We start from the raw sequence: 20,417 nt of genomic DNA on the forward strand, positions 1-20,417 counted from the left end.
AGTTGACTGTTATAGGACTAACACCAGTGATCGTAGTCTGCATGAATAGAACAACTTATCCAGCACTTGTGGTCAATGCCTTCTTGTAGAGACTAGTTATCAAAGATGATCAGAACTCAGAAATGATCAGAATGCATTTTACAGTTTCAAATGCATATTTGATAATGTCCTTTTGTTAGGAGGTATCAAATGAAATGACCAGATTTAAAATATCAAGTATCAATATTTCCCATTTGATTGTTTTTCATATCATTTTGACAGACATGGTATGATCTGGAAATCTGGGAGTCAGGTGGCTGAGCGGTGAGGGAGTCGGGCTAGTAATCTGAAGGTTATCGGTTCGATTCCCGGCTCTGCAAAATGACTTTGTGTCCTTGGGCAAGGCACTTCACCCTACTTGCCTTGGGGGAATGTCCCTGTACTTACTGTAAGTCGCTCTGGATAAGAGCGTCTGCTAAATGACTAAATGTAAATCTCCTGTCAAAGCATGTGTCAGCTAGAGTGGGAAAGCTGCTCTTTTTCTGGGGTTCGTTAGTTTTCCCCAAATTACACTGTCATAGCATTACCGTCCTTCAAACATACACTTATGCAGTATTGTCAGTATACATTATACATGTTGTGGGACACAAATGTTTTTCTGGGATACTACAGGTTTTGGGACGTAAATTACGACACTTTTATTGTGAAGAAACCAAACAGGAAGTATCAATGTTGTGATGGTGACAGTTACGGAAGTTGGAACGTACCTGTCAAAAGCTAGCCAGCAAGATAAGCATTTTATCTACCCTCACTGACTGTTAATATTGCAGTTATCGTAGTAATGGTTTAACAGACATACATTATGGGATCATCAGCAAAACATTTTGCTCTGAAGCCGTCGAAGACGCTGCTTATTTTACCCTGTCTGTTTACATTTCTTCTCGTAGGAAGCCAAGGAGAGAACACTGCCATGGACAATGTTGCTACTGAAAGAATGGCTGAAGAAAGCCATAGACAAGACAGTGCCTATCTACTTATATACATAATGCTCTTAACACTGACCATTTTAACCATATGGCTGTTTAAACACCGTCGATTCAGGTTTTTACATGAAACGGGACTGGCCATGATATATGGTGAGGCAACGCGCCGTAGCTTTCGTTAGTTCATTGCTTTCGTTAGTTCATTGCTTTAGACCCAGCGTTACGTGATAGACAAGTATCTAGCTAGTCAACTTAGCTGTTTATGCATTCGCGACCGTAATTCAACACTGGACGTGACAGCTAACTGTTATCTAGTTGGCCATTGCACCTCCATAACTAAGTTGTTATTCATGCATGCTCGTGTAGGGGACCTTGCGTTGCGTCGTCCATAACTCCTAACCCTCTCTGGATTGTGGTGTTGTCTCACAGTTCTGTATGGATAGTGGGGTGGTTCCACACGGCTGTATTGAAAGTGGTCCAACCGCGCTTTCTACCCGTAGGTTTGCTGGCTGGGGTCATTCTCCGCTTCGGAGTGCACGTACCCCAAAACCTGAACAACGTGACTATGAGCTGCAGTGTGAACGCCAGCCCCGCGACTCTGCTGGTGAACGCCAGCGGACGCTTCTACGAGTACACCTTAAAGGGAGAGGTCAGCAGGGGCAAAGGTCATCAAGTCCAGGATGATGAGATGCTGAGGAAGGTATGAGTTCTGACCTGACCATCCCAAAGCCCACATTTTTCCTGCTCCCCCCCCCCCCCCCCCCCCCCCCCCCATCTCCTCTGTGCTCAACATGTCAGCAATTACTCTGAATTTTGTCTTTTCAGCTGACATTTGACCCGGAAGTGTTTTTCAATATCTTGTTGCCTCCAATCATCTTCCATGCTGGCTATAGTTTGAAAAGGGTAAGTCACGTGATTCCCCCAAGAGCATCCTCAATGTACATTCAGACTAACATCAGTAATACCTAAGGTTGACTTGTTTTATATTGTAATGTGTTTAGATTGTGTTCATAGCATGTTTGTAATGTGTTCATCATCAGAGGCACTTCTTCCGGAACATTGGCTCCATCCTGACCTATGCCTTCATGGGAACAGTCATATCATGCTTCGTCATCGGGTGAGTTCTCTGAGTGAGTGATATGTGCGGAAGGTGACGTGTATGTGACAGCTGTGTAACGTGTGTGCCGTGCCTGTTATGGCATGTAGGGAGTCAGGTGGCTGAGCGGTGAGGGAATCGGGCTAGTAATCCGAAGGTTGCCAGTTCGATTCCCGGCCGTGCCAACTGACGTTGTGTCCTTGGGCAAGGCACTTCACCCTACTTGCCTCGGGGGAATGTCCCTGTACTTACTGTAAGTCGCTCTGGATAAGAGCGTCTGCTAAATGACTAAATATAAATATATAATATAATATAAATATAATATAATATGTAACGTGTGCGTGGTCTCTGTCTCCAGGCTCCTGATGTATGGCTGTGTGTCGTTCATGAAGGCCGTTGGCCAGCTGAGAGGAGACTTCTTCTTCACTGACTGCCTCTTCTTTGGTGCCATAGTGTCTGCCACAGACCCAGGTAGCACGTTCGTCTGCTCTGCTACATGTAGTTCTGCTCTGTTCTGCTCGGCTCTGCTCCCCTCTGTTCTGTTGTTCTATATGCTCTCAGTGGAGTGTAGCAATCAATCGGTGTTGAGTGAGTGTGTGTGTGTGTCCTCCCAGTCACAGTCCTGGCCATTTTCAACGAGCTAAGGGTGGATGTGGACCTGTACGCCCTTCTGTTTGGAGAGAGTGTCCTCAATGACGCTGTGGCTATCATCCTTTCCTCGTAAGTCTCTCTCTCTTTCTCACACACACATACACACACACACACACACACACACACATAACAGTCTGTTTTTCAGTCAGTGAGTAGCTGTGATGCGCAGTGTTCCCCTGGCTGACAATCAGACTCAAACTAACCCTAACCCCTTGTTACCTTTCGGACAACCTGACGCTAACTCTAAATGAGTTAAACCCGTAGTTAGCTAGGTGACAACCTTACGCTAACTCCAACTAACCCGTAGTTAGCTGGCTGAAAGCCTAAAGCCAACTCGAACTAACTGACTCTTCCCTGGATGGTGTTGCAGCGTGCTGCTGCGCTATGAGAAGCAGCGCGGGCAGGAGAGGCGGGGCCAGGGCGGGGGCCAGGAGCAAGGCCCGCCCCCGCGGTGGGACATGGTTGTAGTGGCAGGTTTAGCCCCTCCCCCTCCAGCTTTACCCCCCTCCTCCCTCCTGCCTCTCTGAACCAGGTCAAATACACCGAGCACTGCTATTGGCTTTTCTGAACTCCACCTCAAGTGACAGTATTTGACCTGTAATTGCTCTCTGGTGTGCTATATTCTGCTTTAGTGTGCCGTAGACACTGATTTAGTGTGACATAGTCTATGATTTAGTATGCCGTCTGATTTAGTGTGCTATAGTGTGTGTGTGTGTGTGTGTTTGTGCGTGCGCGCGCATGTATTACCATAGATTTACTGGCGGAAGTCTTGGTAATGCAAGGCTTTGGTAAGTGATCAAATGGCTGCCATGTTGGACTACTGGCTAAACATTACAGAGACTTTGAATGGTATTCTGGATGCCTATGGGTCCTAGTTTGCACTCACCAATATGGCAGCTGGTTGATAGCTATAGAGCCGTCCACTGTGGTGATTGAGATCATGTTGTTCCTCCCCAGGTCTATCGGGGCCTACCAGCCCACAGGGGACAACAGCCACAGCTTCCAGGCGTCTGCCATGGGCAAGTCCTTTGGTGTGTTTCTGGTCGTCTTCAGCGGGTCCTTGGCTCTGGGAGTGGCCACTGGGGTCATGACTGCACTCATATCCTGTCACCCATGGCAACGCTCGGACAGGCTCGTAACCAGCGGTCCAGTTCTAGAAGTCAATCCTAGCACTGGGACATTTTATATATTTGAAGCAGGGCGCTATTTAAATATATAAATAAATACAAATTCTCATCGAGGTCCTTGGGTATCACAACCTCCGACTTGGATAAACAGTAACTTCTGCTTGCAGGTCGTTGAGCTGATATTGATATGAGTCTTTTGCAGAGTCTAAAATCTGTTATTATTTAAATATCAGCTACTTGAATATACTGTGTGTCACAGATACACACTAGCTAGCTACATAGTGGTCTGTCAGTTATACAGTAGCTAGCTATATACAGTACTGTGCAAGTTATACAGGAACACAAGATTTTTCACATGAAAATGGTCATAAATATGTATTCTTTTGTCTTCTGCCTTTTAATTTCTAAAGCTTTTTTGCTTTACAATTTTTTATTTGGGCCTAAGACTTTTGCACAGTACTGTATGTGAAATACACACCCAATGAGATTATGTTCTAAATGTTATGTGAAGTTATTGAATCGTATGAGCAGCCTCCTAACTTCAGTGCTGTGAGCCCTTAACCTCCTGGTCACGTGACCAAGTTCACCAAGCTGAGAGACTTCCCCCTTTTGGAGACGGCCCTCTTCTTCCTCATGTCCTGGAGCACCTTCCTGCTGGCTGAGGCCTGCGGCTTCACTGGTAGCACACACACACTCATATATACCTACTGACATACACACAGATATATGTATATAGACACACAGACAAATATACATGCAGTATTCACACATCGTCCATATCTGCCTCTGACTGTATTTCACTGCTTCGTCTGTAAGTTTAACTTTGTGTGTGTGTGTGTGTTTGTGTGTGTTGCTCCAGGGGTGGTGTCTGTGCTCTTCTGTGGGATCACTCAGGCTCACTACACCTACAACAACCTCTCCCCCGAGTCCCAGGAAAGAACTAAACAGGTTAAACACGCACACACATAGAAACACACACGTACGTAGAAACACGCATCGAAACAAATGCTCACACACATACACACGAGTGGGAACATACACAAGCGTGCGTAGATGCAAACACAAGCGGAAAATGTTGGTGTGTTGTTCCTCCTCCAGCTGTTTGAGGTGCTCAACTTCCTGGCGGAGAACTTCATCTTCTCCTACATGGGTCTGACGCTCTTCTCCTTCCAGTCTCACGTCTTCAACCCCATGTTCATCATCGGAGCCTTCGTATCCTTGACACGTGATGCTTTAATATTCAGCTCGCTGCTTTTCTGTTTGCTTTTATAGCAATAATGTAATGTCTGGTACACCTCCCTACCCCCTAACCTTCCAGGTACACCCCCCTACCCCCTAACTCATCAGTTATACCTCCCTACCCCCTAACCCTCCAGGTACACCCCCCTACCCCCTAACTCCTCAGGTACACCTCCCTACCCCCTAACCCTCCAGGTACACCCCCCTACCCCCTAACTTCTCAGGTACACCTCCCTACCCCCTAACCCTCCAGGTACACCCCCCTACCCCCTAACTCATCTGGTACACCTCCCTACCCCCTAACCCTCCAGGTACACCCCCCTAACTCATCAGGTATACCTCCCTACCCCCTAACTCATCAGGTACACCTTCCTACCCCCTAACCCTCCAGGTACACCCCCCTACCCCCTAACTCATCTGGTACACCTCCCTACCCCCTAACCCTCCAGGTACACCCCCCTACCCCCTAACTCATCAGGTATACCTCCCTACCCCCTAACTCATCAGGTACACCTTCCTACCCCCTAACCCTCCAGGTACACCCCCCTACCCCCTAACTCATCAGGTATACCTCCCTACCCCCTAACCCTCCAGGTACACCCCCCTACCCCCTAACTCATCAGGTATACCTCCCTACCCCCTAACCCTCCAGGTACACCTCCCCACCCCCTGGCCCTCCAGACTCCCCTGGACTGGTTGTAGTCCTTGATCCTTCCCTCCAGATAGCAGTATTCCTGGGGAGGGCAGCCAACATCTACCCCCTGTCCTTCCTGCTCAACCTAGGGCGTAAGAACAAGATCAGCTACAACTTCCAGCATGTCATGATGTTTGCAGGTAGATTGTTTCACTCTGTTCCTCGTCTCCTATCCTCCACCCCCCTTTCCTCTCTTCTTTTGATGTTCTCCTCGTCTGTCCTCTTCTCCTGATGCCCTGTCCTCTCCCTTGTTCTTCTCTCTTCTCTATCCTCCTCTCTTTCTGATCTCTCCTCTACCCTCCTCTACTGTCTTCTCCTGATCCCCTCCTCTCTACTCTCTCTTGCTGTCCTCTTTTCCTCTCCTGATCTCCTCTCAACTCCTCCTTTCCCGCACTACCATTCTCTCCTCCCAATCTCCTCACCTCTCCTCCTCTCCTCTTCTTTCCTGATCTCTTCCTCCTCTCTCTCCTCTCCTGATCTCCTATCCCTTCTTCTCCCTTCCTCTCCTCTCCCCGCCTCCTGATCTCCTGTTCTTCTCCCACCAGGTCTGCGCGGAGCCATGACTTTTGCCCTCTCCATCCGTGACACGGCCAGCTACGCGCGTCAGATGATGTTTTCCACCACCCTGCTCATCGTGTTCTTCACCGTGTGGCTGTGTGGAGGAGGCACCACCCCAATGCTGTCCTTCATGAGCATCCGGTGAGCGTAACCCCTAGCCATGCTAACCCTAAGGCCCTGTAGCCCCTAGCCAAGCTAACCCTAAGCTCCTGTAGCCCCTAGCCATGCTAACCCTAAGCCCTTGTAGCCCTTAGCCATGCTAACCCTAAGCCCCTGTAACCCTTAGCCATGCTAACCCTAAGCCCCTAACCGAGGTTAACCAAGGCTAACAGGTCTGGTGAACCATTGAGTGAAGTCTGTTTTTCTGTTTGCTCCTAGAGTGGGCGTCAACTCGGATCAAGACAGCTCTGTGAGTAACCATGTGATCTCTACCGTTAGAAGGAATTCTGACCGTTTTTGTGTGTCTGTACTGTGTGTGTGTGTGTGTGTGCTGATCTGTGTGTGTGCTGACCTGTGTGTGTGTGTGCTGCAGGTGACTGTCCTGGATGACACTCAGCACAGCAGCACCAAACATGAGAGTGCCTGGCCCTTCAGGATTTGGTACAACTTCGACCGCAAGTATCCTTTACTGGCTGCTCCTCCAGATCTCACCGGCTTATTTTCATTTTTGGTGAAAAGGTGTTCCCAGTACAATTGTCAGAAATGGTCACCAGATGGCTCCATAGAGCCACAACCACAAAGAGAGAGAAAGACTGCGTAGGGTTGGGGTTAGATAGTAGACAGTCCTAACAGTCCTTGACCCCTCCGCCCCCCCCCAGCTACCTAAAGCCTCTGCTGACCCACAGTGGCCCCCCCCTCACTGCCGTCCTGCCGGCCTGCTGTGGACCACTGGCACACTGCCTCACCAGTACACAGGCCTACGAGGTGAGAACACACACACACACAAGCCTAACAGATGAGAACACACACATGCATAAGCCTAACAGGTGCGAACACACATGCACACACACACACAGATGAGAAAACACACACAGCGTGCTCAAACCAACCCACGTACACAGGTTCAGAGACACACACACACACACTCGGAGTCACTCATGCCCCCTGTCACACCCTGACAGCAGTGCAGTGTTCCACACCCTGTCACCCTGACCCGCTGTGTTTCAGAACGACGGCCGTCTGCACGAGGACGACGCCGAGCTGATAGAGGAGCAGGGCTCCATTTACGCTGACGTCACCATCAGCACCGACGCCAGCGGGCGCACCAGCACACTCCGCAAACTCCCCTCCTCCGGGGGCGGGGGCCTGGACGAGGGGGTGGAGGAGGGGCTGGGGGTGGGGCATGAACTGGTCATCAGAGGAACACGTCTGGTCCTGCCCATGGAAGACCCTCCTGAAGCCCCTGTCCGCCTCCTGCCGCCCCCCTCCCCTCCCCACTCTGACCAACGCTGGCATAGACTGTGAGAACCCCCTGGTCTGGCTCTCTGTCTCTTCTCTCCACTTCCTGGTTCACAACCAGGGCATCATGGGATTGGTAGTGAAAAGCTTATCGGTATGCAAACACCTATGGTCCTGAGATTCAGTTAAAGCTAACGTGGTTCTTAGGTGGACCTAACCCTAACCCACACCTTCCCTAACCTCAACCACACCTTCTCTGATACGAACCTAAACCCCACCCTCCCTATCCTCAACTATACCCTCCCTGGTTGTAACCTCAACTCCACCGTCCTTAACCTTAACCCCACTCTCCCTGCTCCTAACCATAATTCCACCTTCCTTAACCTTAACCCCATGCATGCACGCATGCACGCATCCTCCCAAACCTCAACCCCATCCTCTCAAGTCCTAACCTTAACTACACACTCCCTAACCTCAACCCCACTGTCCCTAGTCTTAACCTTAACCACACCCTCCTTAACCTCTCCCCGTCCTCCCTTGTCCTACCTTCAACGACTCCCTCCATGGAGCTAGAAATCTACGCTAGGTGACACTCTTCCATCTGAGTGACACCATCTTGCCTCTGCTCTGCACAGACCTTCTCAGCCATTTTTTTGTTATTATTATTATTATTTAAAAAGATAATATATTTATTTATTCAAAGTATTTTTATTTTCTTGTGTTACTGTTATGACACCTTTTATTTATTTATTTACGTAAACTTTTACTAGGGGAACCAGTCACATGTTCCTCGTTCTCGCTCTCTAGAATCAATATATGATATAGATGTATTTGATGTATACAACCTGGATTAGCCTATGCCCAGGCTACACCCAAGTTATGCCCAGGCTGTACTACTCAGCTACCCCCAGTTTGTTTGTAACCAGAACAAGGGTGATGTATTGAGGGCTGTCTACTGTTTGAACAAGTGCCTAATGATACTGATTTGTACATATAAGTGGATAGTGTGCAGTAAACAGTGTAACAGGATGAAACAAAGGTTGTTGTTTTTTTACAATGAAGACCTTGTTGTTACCATGGTGAATAGTGTGTTGTGTGCTGTAAACATGTTGTTGTTCACTCAGCAGCTCAATTCAACATGCTGTTCTGCGTTGCTATGTGTTTCTGCGTTCTTCTTCCAGCACTTTCTCTGACCACCAGAGGTCTCTGCAGATCAGGATCTGCCGTCGAGAACTTCTATCAATCTATAAAGGAACTCAACACTGCACCCTAAATGTTTGTTAATCCCTGACTAGGCTTTTTATTCCCTGACTAAGCTTGTTAACCCCTGACTAGATTTGATCTGTTTTGAGGACACCTGCCCATAGATCCTTTGCACTTTTTGGGCCAGATTATTTGACTTTTGCTTTTTCATACCTATTTTTACATACCTTATTTTTTTTAAATCTGAAGAAGAATAAAAACAAAATGCTACATACAACAAAAGCCATGAGCTGTTTAACATGGTATGAGCATGGTTGTATAGTTACCGGTTAAAATGCAGAGTTCACAGTAGTTCAGATGTTAACCCTAATCCAGCACTGCACTGGTTACGGAATCCACCTGTGTCATTACTGTGTTTGCCTGTCCGGTTGTAACAGTGTTTATTGTTTATTTGTGAATACAAAGATGTGAACAGCAGCTAGGAGTTTCGTACAGGATGTTGTGATGGGCAGTAAGGGTTTTTCTTACATACTGTATACTCTGTAGTAGAGATAGAGATGTTTTCTGGAGAATAAAACATATATATTCCTCTTGTGTTTACTTTAAAACCATAATTTGTATAATTCATGTCAAACCCCACATAAGTATTTAGACATGAATGAACCAGACAGACGCAGGATGCGATAAAGTCACATTTAAGTATGCTTACTGAAACCCCTTTGTTTGTAAATGTATTTTAAGTTACTGAGAAAGTTGGCAAGTACAGTAACAGGGAAGCAAGGCTGTGGAGATTGTATCCTAGCTTCACATCACAATGTTACAATGTTGTTGTTTTTTCATGTGGCTGATAGACCCAGAACGCATGAAAATATGTGGATGGTGCACCCAGAACAAACGTTTAACAAGGTGTGATTGTAAAACATGAATTCTGTTGGGGAAGTCAGTCTCAGCAGCTAGTCCGTGGGTTATAACAGCATTAATTGATGGAGACTGGTATGTGTGTCTACAATACAGCAATGCCACTAGCGAAGACCCACTGGCCTTCAAAGACAAAAGTCACTGGTTGCAGAAAGATATTTTGAATTTCCGGCCTAGATTCTGATAGATTGTAAAATGGAAAATGAATGAATATGTAATTGCTGATGCTGAAGCTGGATAGGCAGAGGCTAAAGCTCATCAGCGATCAGTCAATTATGATGGTCCTCCAGGGGGGTCCTTTTTGTGGAACTTCAAAAGACTGGAGGCCAATTCTGAACCACAAACTCCATACGAGTTTGCTTTGAGCCAGGTCTTCCCAGTTAGAGCTGTTTGTGTGGAATGTCCTGATATAGTCCTTGAAATGCTTTTTCTGACCACCAGGAGCTTGTTGGTCAGTATTCAGCTCTGAGTAGAGGACCTGTTTTGGGAGGCGTGTGTAAGGCAGTTATATTACATGGCCTGTCCGTCTCGGCCAGTGTTTAGTGATGGAGGTGGCAATGCTGTCGATGTTGGCTTCCTCAAGAACACTGATGTTAGTGCGCTTCTCTTTCCAGATGATACGCAGGATCTTTCACAGGCATCTGTGGTGGTGGGACTGCAGTCCTCTTATACGCCTACTGTAGGTAGTCCAAGCCTCTGCATGATATAAAACAGTGAGCAAGATAACTGCTTTGTAGACCAGTAGCTTGGTCTTTGGAAGAAGGTCAGAGTTATCAAAGATCATCTACGGAGGCTCAAGGCTTTGTCCTGAGGGAGGACAGTTACCTGGACAGCTGCCTGAAGCAGGACAGGGGGATGGACAGGGGGAGCTCGTGGGTGAACAACCTACAACAGAATCACAAAGATAGGGTTCAACCAGAATATCTTTCATGTCTTCATCAAAAAGAACACTCATCCAAAAAAAAAAAAAAAAAAGACTTCTACTATCATCTCTCCCACCTCTGTATAGTATTGCAGAGATTTCTCATAAGTCACATGACTGGTTTATTTTCCCTTTTCTGTACACAAGCCTAACCTGAGATGGAGGTGCCAACACGGCAAATGCAAGTTTCAGCATTTTCAGCATGTATTCTTTGTAATGCAGTATAATTTATTGTTGCAGTTGCGTAGATTAAGGTAACAAGTTAATTTTCCTGTGTAAAATTGTGGCATAGAAAGGGTTTATGTTATAGCAGGGTTTTCTTGAAAGGCACATGACTGTTGTATTATGTATAATGTATTATGACTTCCATAGCTGACAAAAGTTGTTACTTACATTTAATTAAATTGAAGATGTATTTCCATTTAAATTACACATCTTCATTAATCCATATCCAAAAGAATTGGGTATTGGGTAATATTAATTAATTAATTTTTTGCATTACATTTTTTAAATGTAATTTTCATGCTGATCACTTGGATTTGAAGACACAGTTATTTGTACCAATTCCCAACCCAATATAGAGTAATTATGGCAAATTAAATACCTAATATTGTTTTGAAGCAGTGGGCTAAAACTTGTTTTATCTCCACCACTACTCTGGGAGTACAGCGGCACTTAGGAATGCTTGGCTGGACCTGATGTTAGTTTGCTCCAGGATCACAATGACTCTTATTGAGAGACTTGTTGCTCTTGTTGGTTAGTTGTAACAGTTTTAAATTCTTGTACTCGCTGTGAAATATTTTACTGTTGATGGTTTTTTTGTTTTTTTTTACAGGTACACTCTTGCACTTTTTGAGTTTCATGTTGTTTAATTGTAACTTGTTTAACTGCATGCTCTTATGGTTCTTCCCTTTGGCACTTATTTGGTTTTTCACAATGTATGCTTCATGTTTTGGCCGCTCGCAATGTTTGGGGCTATCTCGTTGTTATGATCAGTGACCTATGCTCTTTTGTAAAGCTCTCTCTTGGAAGTCGCTTTGGATAAAAGTGTCTGCAAAATGCATAAATGTAAATGTAATGGTCAACTTTTAAACTGTTGGAAAATAGATTTTTCTGAATAAATCCTATTTAAAAAAGGCTGTAGTACATACTCTACAGCAGGGGTGTTTTTAAATGTAATTCAAAGGAATGGGTTGTTATCAAGCTCTGTGGAAGCCGGGTAATGACGGTTCATTTGAATCAGGTGTGCTGGAGCAGGGAAACATCTAAAACATGCAGGACAGGGGCTCTCGAGGACCAGGATTGAACACCCCTGCTCTACAGTCTACCAAGCAGACAGTACATACTCTACAGTCTACCAAGCAGACAGTACATACTCTACAGTCTACCAAGCAGACAGTACATACTCTACAGTCTACCAAGCAGACAGTACATACTCTATAGTCTACCAAGCAGACAGTACATACTCTATAGTCTACCCTGTAGACGGCACACTCTGGTCTACCATACAGACAATACATACTCTGCACAGTCTACTCTAGCACCCAGATATGGTGGATGAGCTGAGTCATTTGATATTGAAACTGGTTTGAGGCCAATTGACTTCTTCTTTTTGCACCAAAATTCTCAAGTGGCTCCACCTTTTTATAAAACCCTGATATGAACAGGAGTCAGATGGCTGAGTGGTTAGAGAATCGGGCTAGTAATCAGAAGGTTGCTAGTTGGATTCCCGGCTATGCCAACCAAATGACGTTGTGTCCTTGGGCAAGGCACTTCACTCTACTTGCCTCGGGGAGAATGTCCCTGTACTTACTGTAAGTCGCTCTGGATAAGAGCGTCTGCTAAATGACTAAATGTATCTAGCTAAATAATTAAGTACAGAGAGGCCACATTAGATGAATAAACAGAACAACTGAACTGATATAACTAAAGTCAAATGTACATTCATGTATGTTCATATAAACATAGTGAAACATGGTCCACTATTTCACCAAGGTGACTAATGTATTTCAATACATTAGAAGTTAGAGGGTTTGAATGAATTGGACAACATACTGGATGAAGTTGGTGTTTCAACCATATAGTTGGTCACATCTTCTGTATATCTTACCTGATCTTGACCAGGTCCATGATGACAAGCAGCTCCCTCAGGGCTGCGTCCTCCGCCTCACAGTCTCTCAGGATGATCTGAGGCCTGGTGTGGTGGAAGGTGTGGTGGCTATCTCTCAGGACGGTGGAGATGGTCCTACAGTCCTCGACACTCAGACACAGTCTCTCTCCTTCCTCCTCTGCTATCAGGTCCACGAAGGACGAGCAGGAGAGATCCAGCTTGAACTGCAGAGCCCTGAGCAGCCCTGGTGCTCTTGGTCTTCTGCTGGACAGGAGAGACGGTGCAGCAATGGAGGAACTTCAGCAGCAACTTTCTGTCGACACTGGTAGGTAGCAGGACACACAGAAGGATAGATATCTTTCAACAGTTCATTAGCATTATATAATAGTAAGGTGCAATAAAAAATATTGTGCATTGACAAAATGAACACGACATAACAGTTCATTATTAAGGAAAATGTAAATGTGTTTAGAAAGTAAGGAGGCAGGAGGTTTTGAGGCCCACAGCAGGCTGCATTTAACTCTCTTACATAGAGCTGTAACAATGCCAAATATTGCTGTACAGTTCATTTTTTTCCAAACTAAGTAATGTTTTTAATGAATCCCAAGAAATGTCTTTTGGTTATTTCACTGCTATGTTACCCAAATAATGTAAACATATGTATACATATAAACATTCGGTGTAAAATTGATGCTCTAGATTTTTTACAAACACTAAATGAAAACACAAGTGAATACCAAATGTGTATCAGTTTCATGTTATGGGCTTTTTTCACAAAACTGCCCAATTATTTTTGGATTAGTTTAAGTTATAATAATGAAATAATTGTAACAGGCATACTCTGGCTATGTTGCAGGATGAAGCAGAGAGCAGCACAGTCCATTGTGTTCAGCTCTCTTGTGTTCAGGTTGATAACATTGTTGAACGATCTCAACAGGCTGGACACACGGTCACTAGCACAACTCTGATAGATCTCTCTGATGGCTGACATCACAAAGCTTAAAGTACGTGTTCCAGGGTGTTGTTAGGCCCGACGCGCAGCGGAGGGCTGGCAAACCCTTATTATATAACCTTTATTGACGATAATGTACTGCCTCTCATACCTTATTGCTTAACTGTACCACCCTCCACATCCCACACTATCACTAATGACCCTGTATTGAAGTACATTATTGATCAATGGTAGGTGAGCTCTATTCTTAATGCATCTAGAGACTTGAGATACTATACATACTCTGGTCTATCATGCAGACAGAGTACATACTCAACAGTCTACCATGCCAACTGCATACAGTCTTCAGCAGTGGCACATACTCTACACACGTGATTCAAAGGACTGATCATATTCAGTCTTCGGCAGAACGACCATTCATTTGAATCAGGTGTGTTTGAGCTGGAACTAATCTAAAACATACAGGACAGTGGGCCCTGAGGACCAAGGTTGAGGACCACTGGTCTACAGTCCACCATGCAGACAGCATGCATACTCTACAGCAGGGGTGCCCACACTTTTTTGGCTTGTGATCTACTTTTAAAATGACCAATTAAAAATGATCTACCACAAAACATGTTCATAAATAGAGACTATGCATGGCTAAGAAGGTAATGTATAATTAACATAAAAGTTTAATTTCAAGAAGAAAAAAACTGAACCTGAGGCCAAGACAGGGTAATGGAAACCTCTATGGAGCACATGAAATGAAAAAAAGGAACTGGTCGATCGCGATCGACGCATTGGGCGCCCCTGCTCTACAGTCTACCACGGTTCCAAGAAAACCAGATAGGTGAAGTGTAGAGGTTTGAAACTTTTTGGGGAAAGTACATCGCTTTCGAATGCCATCACGTGACTATACCTAAGAAGAATGTAATACACTTGCCATCAAAACCACAGCAAGGACTGCACCATCTACATTGCATGACAGTAGCTGGTCTGATGACCTATTTACAAAGGCTGAGAACCTGAATATCAGCATGCACTCATAGACAATCACAAGAGACTGTACCAGTCTCAACATCCCACACTATCACAATGACCCTGTATTGAAGTACATTATTGATCAAATAGCAGGTTAGCTCTACCCTGATAACATTTACAGACTTGAGACACTATAAATACTCTACCATGCATACAGTATATATACTCCATATTGACTACCACAGTACCAAATCAACAAGATTCTGTAGTTCAGCTAAGACATTTGATATTAAAACTGATTTCCCAGTCACATCTGGGGAAAGTACAGGGTTAATCAAATATCATCAAGTGACTCCGCCTTTATATAAAACCCTGACATGAACGAGCAGCACGTCCGATGTACCAGAGCTCCACATCCTCCTGCTTGACTGTGAGGAGCATCATCTCTGATAGACATGGTGGAACACTTTAACCTACCTACTGAACTCTTTATGAGACTGGTGAAGACAGCAGGAAGTGCTTTTGGCATTGTCGGCTTCTTCATTATTTTCCAATTTATCTTTGAACTTGAGTTTTTAAGATTAAGAATGAATTATGATCAATTAAGAAAGAACAACCAATTAATTACCAATTAGTAGGTAGTAGGCTAATAATCAAATAACCTACCTGCTACTGGTTAACAACGGACCATTAATCTAAAGTGTTTTCAAATTTCCAAATTTCAATTACATTTTCTAAAACACAGAATAATAAAAGATTTCTTTTCTTTCAGGCCATAGGGATGGGTTTCATTGCAATCGTTGTGATACTATGGGTGGCTTTGACATGCAGATTTAAAAAAGAATATACAGAGTATTTGAAGGATGAACTATTGGAGGTTGCTATAGAAACATATGAATACGATGTTGTTAAGCAAAATGTTGAGACTATATATTTATGGCAAGAAACAGAAGCGACTACTGAGCAGAAAGTGGAAAAAGCTAACAACGAAGTGGTTCGATGGAAACGGGAACTGGATAAACTTGTGGCGGCGCCGCCGCCGGGGGAGGAGGAGGAGGCGCCGCCGCCGGGGGAGGAGGAGGCTCCGCCGCCGGGGGAGGAGGAGGCGCCGCCGCCATCGGGGGAGTGCCGCCGGGGCGGTGCTACAAGTTTATCCAGTTTATCCGCCTCCTCCCCCGACGGCGCTGCCTCCTCCTCCTCCCCCAGCGGCGCCGCCTCCTCCTCCTCCCCCGGCAGCGTGGGGGAGGCGCGTGGCACTAGTGCTGCTAGTGAAGCTAAGCGGGACAAGTTGCAAAAGTTCGGCAGGAAATGGCTAAAGCTAAAATTGAGAAGGCAAAAGCTAGACAGGAGAATATAGCTAAGCAAAATGAGGCGAAAGCTAAGCAGGAAATGTCTGAAGCTAAACAAAAAATTGCTAAAGCTAAACAAAAAATGGCTCTAGCTAAACAAGTAATGGCTAAAGCTAACCTCACACTTGCTGAAGTTAGTCAAGGAAACAAACAAGCTCAACGTGATTTTAAAGCTAAGTGGGAAGTGGCTAAATCTGAGTGGGAAGTGGCTAAAGCTGAGTGGGAAGTGGCTAAAGCTGAGTGGGAAGTGGCTAAAGCTGAGTGGGAAAAGATGAAAGCTAAACAGGAAGAGGTGAAAGCTCAACCGGAAGTGAAAGTTAAACAGGAAGATGTGAATGCTCAACAGGAAGAGATCAGAACTCGACTTGAAGAGGCTATAGCAATACAAGAAGAGGCTAAAGCTGAGCTGGAAGAGGCTAAAGCTAGACAGAGCTTTGTTATAGAACTCTTAATCTAAAAAATAAACTCCTCCTCATCTCTCCCACTTCTGTGTAGTATCAGAGAGATTTCTCATAAATCACATGACTGCTTTCAAATAATTTTCCTTTTTCAGTCCGCAAACCTAACCCTAACCCGAATCTCAGGTGCCAACACAAAGACTAATTCTAATGAAAGAAATATGTTTGGGGTATCACATGTATTCTTGCAGTGCGGTATTATTAGTTGTAATAATTTCCTTTACGGTAAATAGGTCATTTTGCTGTATAAAGTTGTTGTATTGAAAGGGTTTATGTTATGGCAGTGTTTGCTTGTAAGGCACGTGGCTGTTGTTTATAAATGTTTTCCGACTTCCATAGCTGACTAAAGTTGTTACACATTGGTAATTAATGGTTTTGGGAGTCAGATGGCTGAGCGGTGAGGGAATTGTGCTAGTAATCCGAAGTTTGCCTGTTCGATTCCCGGTCATGCCAACTGACGTTGTGTCCTTGGGCAAGGCACTTCACCCTACTTGCCTCGGGGGAATGTCCCTGTACTTACTGTAAGTCGCTCTGGATAAGAGCGTCTGCTAAATGACTAAATGTAAATTAAATAATCTCACTTTTCGCTTGAAGAAAAGTTTTGTTTCTGGATTAAGATGTACTTTCTTTTAAATTACACAACACTATTTTTCTATATTTTTTCACTAATCCATATCTATAACACAAATTACTTTTAATATGGGTTACTTTATTTTTACTTGATTAATTTTGACATGCAAAATTTTTTCTTCTAGTGAGTTTTTCTGGGAGTTTTTTCTTGTCTTCCTTGAGGGTTTAGGTTGGTTGAGGGGCAGTTCTATGGGCATATGTGAAGCCCTCTGTGACATTGCTCGTAAAAAGGGCTATAATACATGTTTTTTAATAATACTAATACAAATAAACTGGTGCCACTAGATGGAAGTCTTGTCTAACAGATGCCAAATTTGCTTACAGTGTGAACAAGATTGGGTGGGCGGCTTTACTGTGGGTGTATGGGCTAAGTCTACACTTAAAGCCCAGAGGGATTGCTGTCTGAGCACTTGATTGACGCGCTTGTTAAATGTAGAATAAGTTCCAACATTGCGTTCTTCTTTTTTGGTTATGCAAGCTTTATATCTCATGGTCTCATAAAGACATGTATTGTATGAATGTGAATGGATGTTGGTAATGAATGTTGGTGGTGGCTGGAGGGGCCGTAGGCGCTGATTGGCAGCCACGCTTCTGTACCACCACCGGTTTGACTGTGTCTGAATGAATGCTGGACTCTGTAAAGCGACTTTGAGAACTTTGAAAAGCGCTATATAAATAAAATGTAAGACCCAATCCATAAACATGTCTATATACATCCAAACTTGGAACATACCTTTGGTAAATACAAATGAAGCGGTCGAAAAGCTATATGCGCTCTCCCTCCGTCAAGCAACACCTGACACCTGCATGAATGTTCACACCTATATTGTGTGAGCCCAATTAAGGTGGAGCGTCATCTAGTGTCCCAAACAAGATTAAAACATGAACCGAAATGGCTCCTACAGTGGGTGTAAATAATTAACTCTTTCCAATGTAAACTAGTGCACTAAAATACCTACATATTTTTTATATTTATTTGGGCTATAGCAGTGTGCGAATTATACAATGACAATCGGGGGGGTTAACTTCTTCTCCAGGGCATAAAGGGAACCCAGAACAGCGCAGGCGCATGCTTCTATCATTAACATTCTTGTGAATATTATGCTAATTGGGTGTGCTCAAGGCTTCGGCGAGAGCGCAACCTTTGTTCTCTCACATATATATTATTATTTTTATTTCTTTTTGCCCCCCTAAAACTCAGTCAATATTTGGCCTACATAGACAACGTAGGTGTCAAAGGTTTCGTCTTGGTAGCGATTGAGTTGCTTCAATTGGAATTTACGTTCCGTTGCATGGTTTAAGCTTAAGTTAAGTTTTTGTGGCGAAAAGTGAAGCTAACGGTGGCTAATTTGCTAGCCACAGTCACTGACGTTACTAACGTCACTGCGTCACTAACGTCACGAAAACACGCGTGACTACCTTTGCCAGAACATTCGTTTAGCATCTGTTAACTTGGGGGATAGCTAGGCTAACTATAGCTTTACTGCAAGGCAGCTGCAGAAACGCCACAAGAAAAGAGGCCAGGGTGATAACTATTTACTCATTTTACTTAGTGATATGACACACAATTGTGATGTGTACAATATAAGCTGATATTATTAAGGAAGTACATCTACTTTCGGAAACAGTAGTCTACTATTTCACTGAAGTATTAGCATCATGACATTAGCCTGTGTTGCCCGGGCAACACATACTACAGTGGTCTATGATGTAGCGTTATCTGTTTTCAATCGTTAAAATAAACATTCCTCACATATACATTTTCGTTGTAGGATTTATTCTGACATTAGAAAACGATTTGTTGGTGAAATTACCATTACCTGTGGTTTCAAACCAGTGTAGCTCACTGCAACGCTGTACTACAGCGTTGTGTCTCGCGTAAGCTACAGCCTGTAGCTTACGCGAGACACACTACTGTACAAAAACATCTAGCTACAGTAAACAGCTGTTTAGGAAGTCAAACGGCGACAGAACATGTTCGGTACTCCCCTTACTTAAATCAAAAGTCTATCTAACTACTAACCTGAACTTCATTGCCACAGCCTAAACGTTGTCAATCTGTTCATGAAAATAATTAATTTCAGCTTAAACCGTACAACGGAACGTTAAATCCAATTCAACCAACGCAATCGCTACCAAGACATCAGCAGTAGTCTAGTACTGTACCGTAGTAGTACAATTTACCGGGGCAGCTTCTCCACACAGGGCTTTATCGCATTTTGCGTTGTTACTGACAATGATCGCGACCACTGAGCTTTTTATGAATGAGCGATTTTCCACTAAATAAATGTCAAGCTTATTTACGTTTTGGGGGCATATTTTCAGTTAGCAGATGGGACTGTTTGAATCGCGATTCCATCTTCTACTGCCGGGTAACGTCGTAGAATAATCTTCAAAGGGGGTTCTTTATTAATGAATGAATGCAATGAGTAGGCTACATGCCTGAAAATATCATGAGAAGGGAAAAACTTAAAATGACGTTTAAATCATAGAGATTATGTCAATTTTTACACCGGTCTGCCCAATTTATTCGTTTTGTTTCAACGATGAGGCTGCCTCTTGCAGGGGAAATGAGAAGACATCTATTTCATTCTACACTTCACTCGTATTTTCAGTTGTAAATGAGCAGCAAAAAAAAATGCTTTTAAATCTATGTCATCTTTATAAATAATAAGTATGCATTTTTATATAAAATGTACAGAAATATCAGTTGTAAAAATGTAATTCAAAAACGGACCCCTGTGCAACCGACGCAAGCAAGCACACCCTACAATTTCCCCAGAAATTGTACCCTCTCTAGTTGCCATTACAAATACAATCGTGACAAAAATATTATAGATCTAAATTATATTAGTATTTTTGGGCGGGTATTAGCTAGCTAACTTACCTTTCTTGCATTTTCTCAATAACCACTCTGAAGTGATTCAACCAGCTTCTGTATTACACACTGGTCACTTGCGCGCAGTGTTTATGTGAATGATATTCCCTGCCATAAAGTCAGTATCATGTATCGCCAACCTGTTATGAATGAATATGGTAAATATATTATGTTTACGATTACAGGTAAGAACGATATATAAATGTATCGACCCCCACGACCTGTTGTTTTTACCTCTTTTGGGGGGGTCCAAGTCTTAATTAGGGGGGTCAGACCCCCCCAAACCCCGTAATTTGCACACTGGGCTAT

The 20,417-nt window shown here is 44.1% G+C and overlaps 1 protein-coding gene across 1 annotated transcript; it reads left to right on the top strand.

Annotated features, from left to right (window-relative positions):
- The first annotated feature begins 773 nt into the window (after positions 1 to 773).
- On the top strand, positions 774 to 9,516 carry LOC136933519 (sodium/hydrogen exchanger 6-like). The gene is made up of 16 exons (XM_067228948.1): positions 774 to 1,115; positions 1,463 to 1,662; positions 1,788 to 1,865; positions 2,003 to 2,079; positions 2,417 to 2,529; positions 2,673 to 2,778; positions 3,667 to 3,808; positions 4,410 to 4,515; positions 4,696 to 4,784; positions 4,935 to 5,048; positions 5,798 to 5,909; positions 6,315 to 6,468; positions 6,706 to 6,736; positions 6,860 to 6,945; positions 7,146 to 7,251; positions 7,495 to 9,516. Exons 1-16 carry the CDS (start codon positions 842 to 844, stop codon positions 7,789 to 7,791), a joined length of 2,085 nt encoding a protein of 694 aa, XP_067085049.1. The 5' UTR covers positions 774 to 841; the 3' UTR covers positions 7,792 to 9,516.
- Positions 9,517 to 20,417: the final 10,901 nt, after the last annotated feature.

This window comes from Osmerus mordax, chromosome 25 (assembly GCF_038355195.1).
Source record: "Osmerus mordax isolate fOsmMor3 chromosome 25, fOsmMor3.pri, whole genome shotgun sequence".
Lineage (NCBI taxonomy): Eukaryota > Metazoa > Chordata > Actinopteri > Osmeriformes > Osmeridae > Osmerus > Osmerus mordax.

What these genes read in the sequence shown, in the direction of transcription:
- LOC136933519 (XM_067228948.1), top strand. Translation starts at nt 842, where the DNA reads ATGGGATCATCAGCAAAACATTTTGCTCTGAAGCCGTCGAAGACGCTG. An exon ending in CCCAGGAAAGAACTAAACAG is followed by an intron (nt 4,785 to 4,934) that starts GTTAAACACGCA and finishes TTCCTCCTCCAG; the next exon opens with CTGTTTGAGGTGCTCAACTT. An exon ending in CCAGTACACAGGCCTACGAG is followed by an intron (nt 7,252 to 7,494) that starts GTGAGAACACAC and finishes GCTGTGTTTCAG; the next exon opens with AACGACGGCCGTCTGCACGA.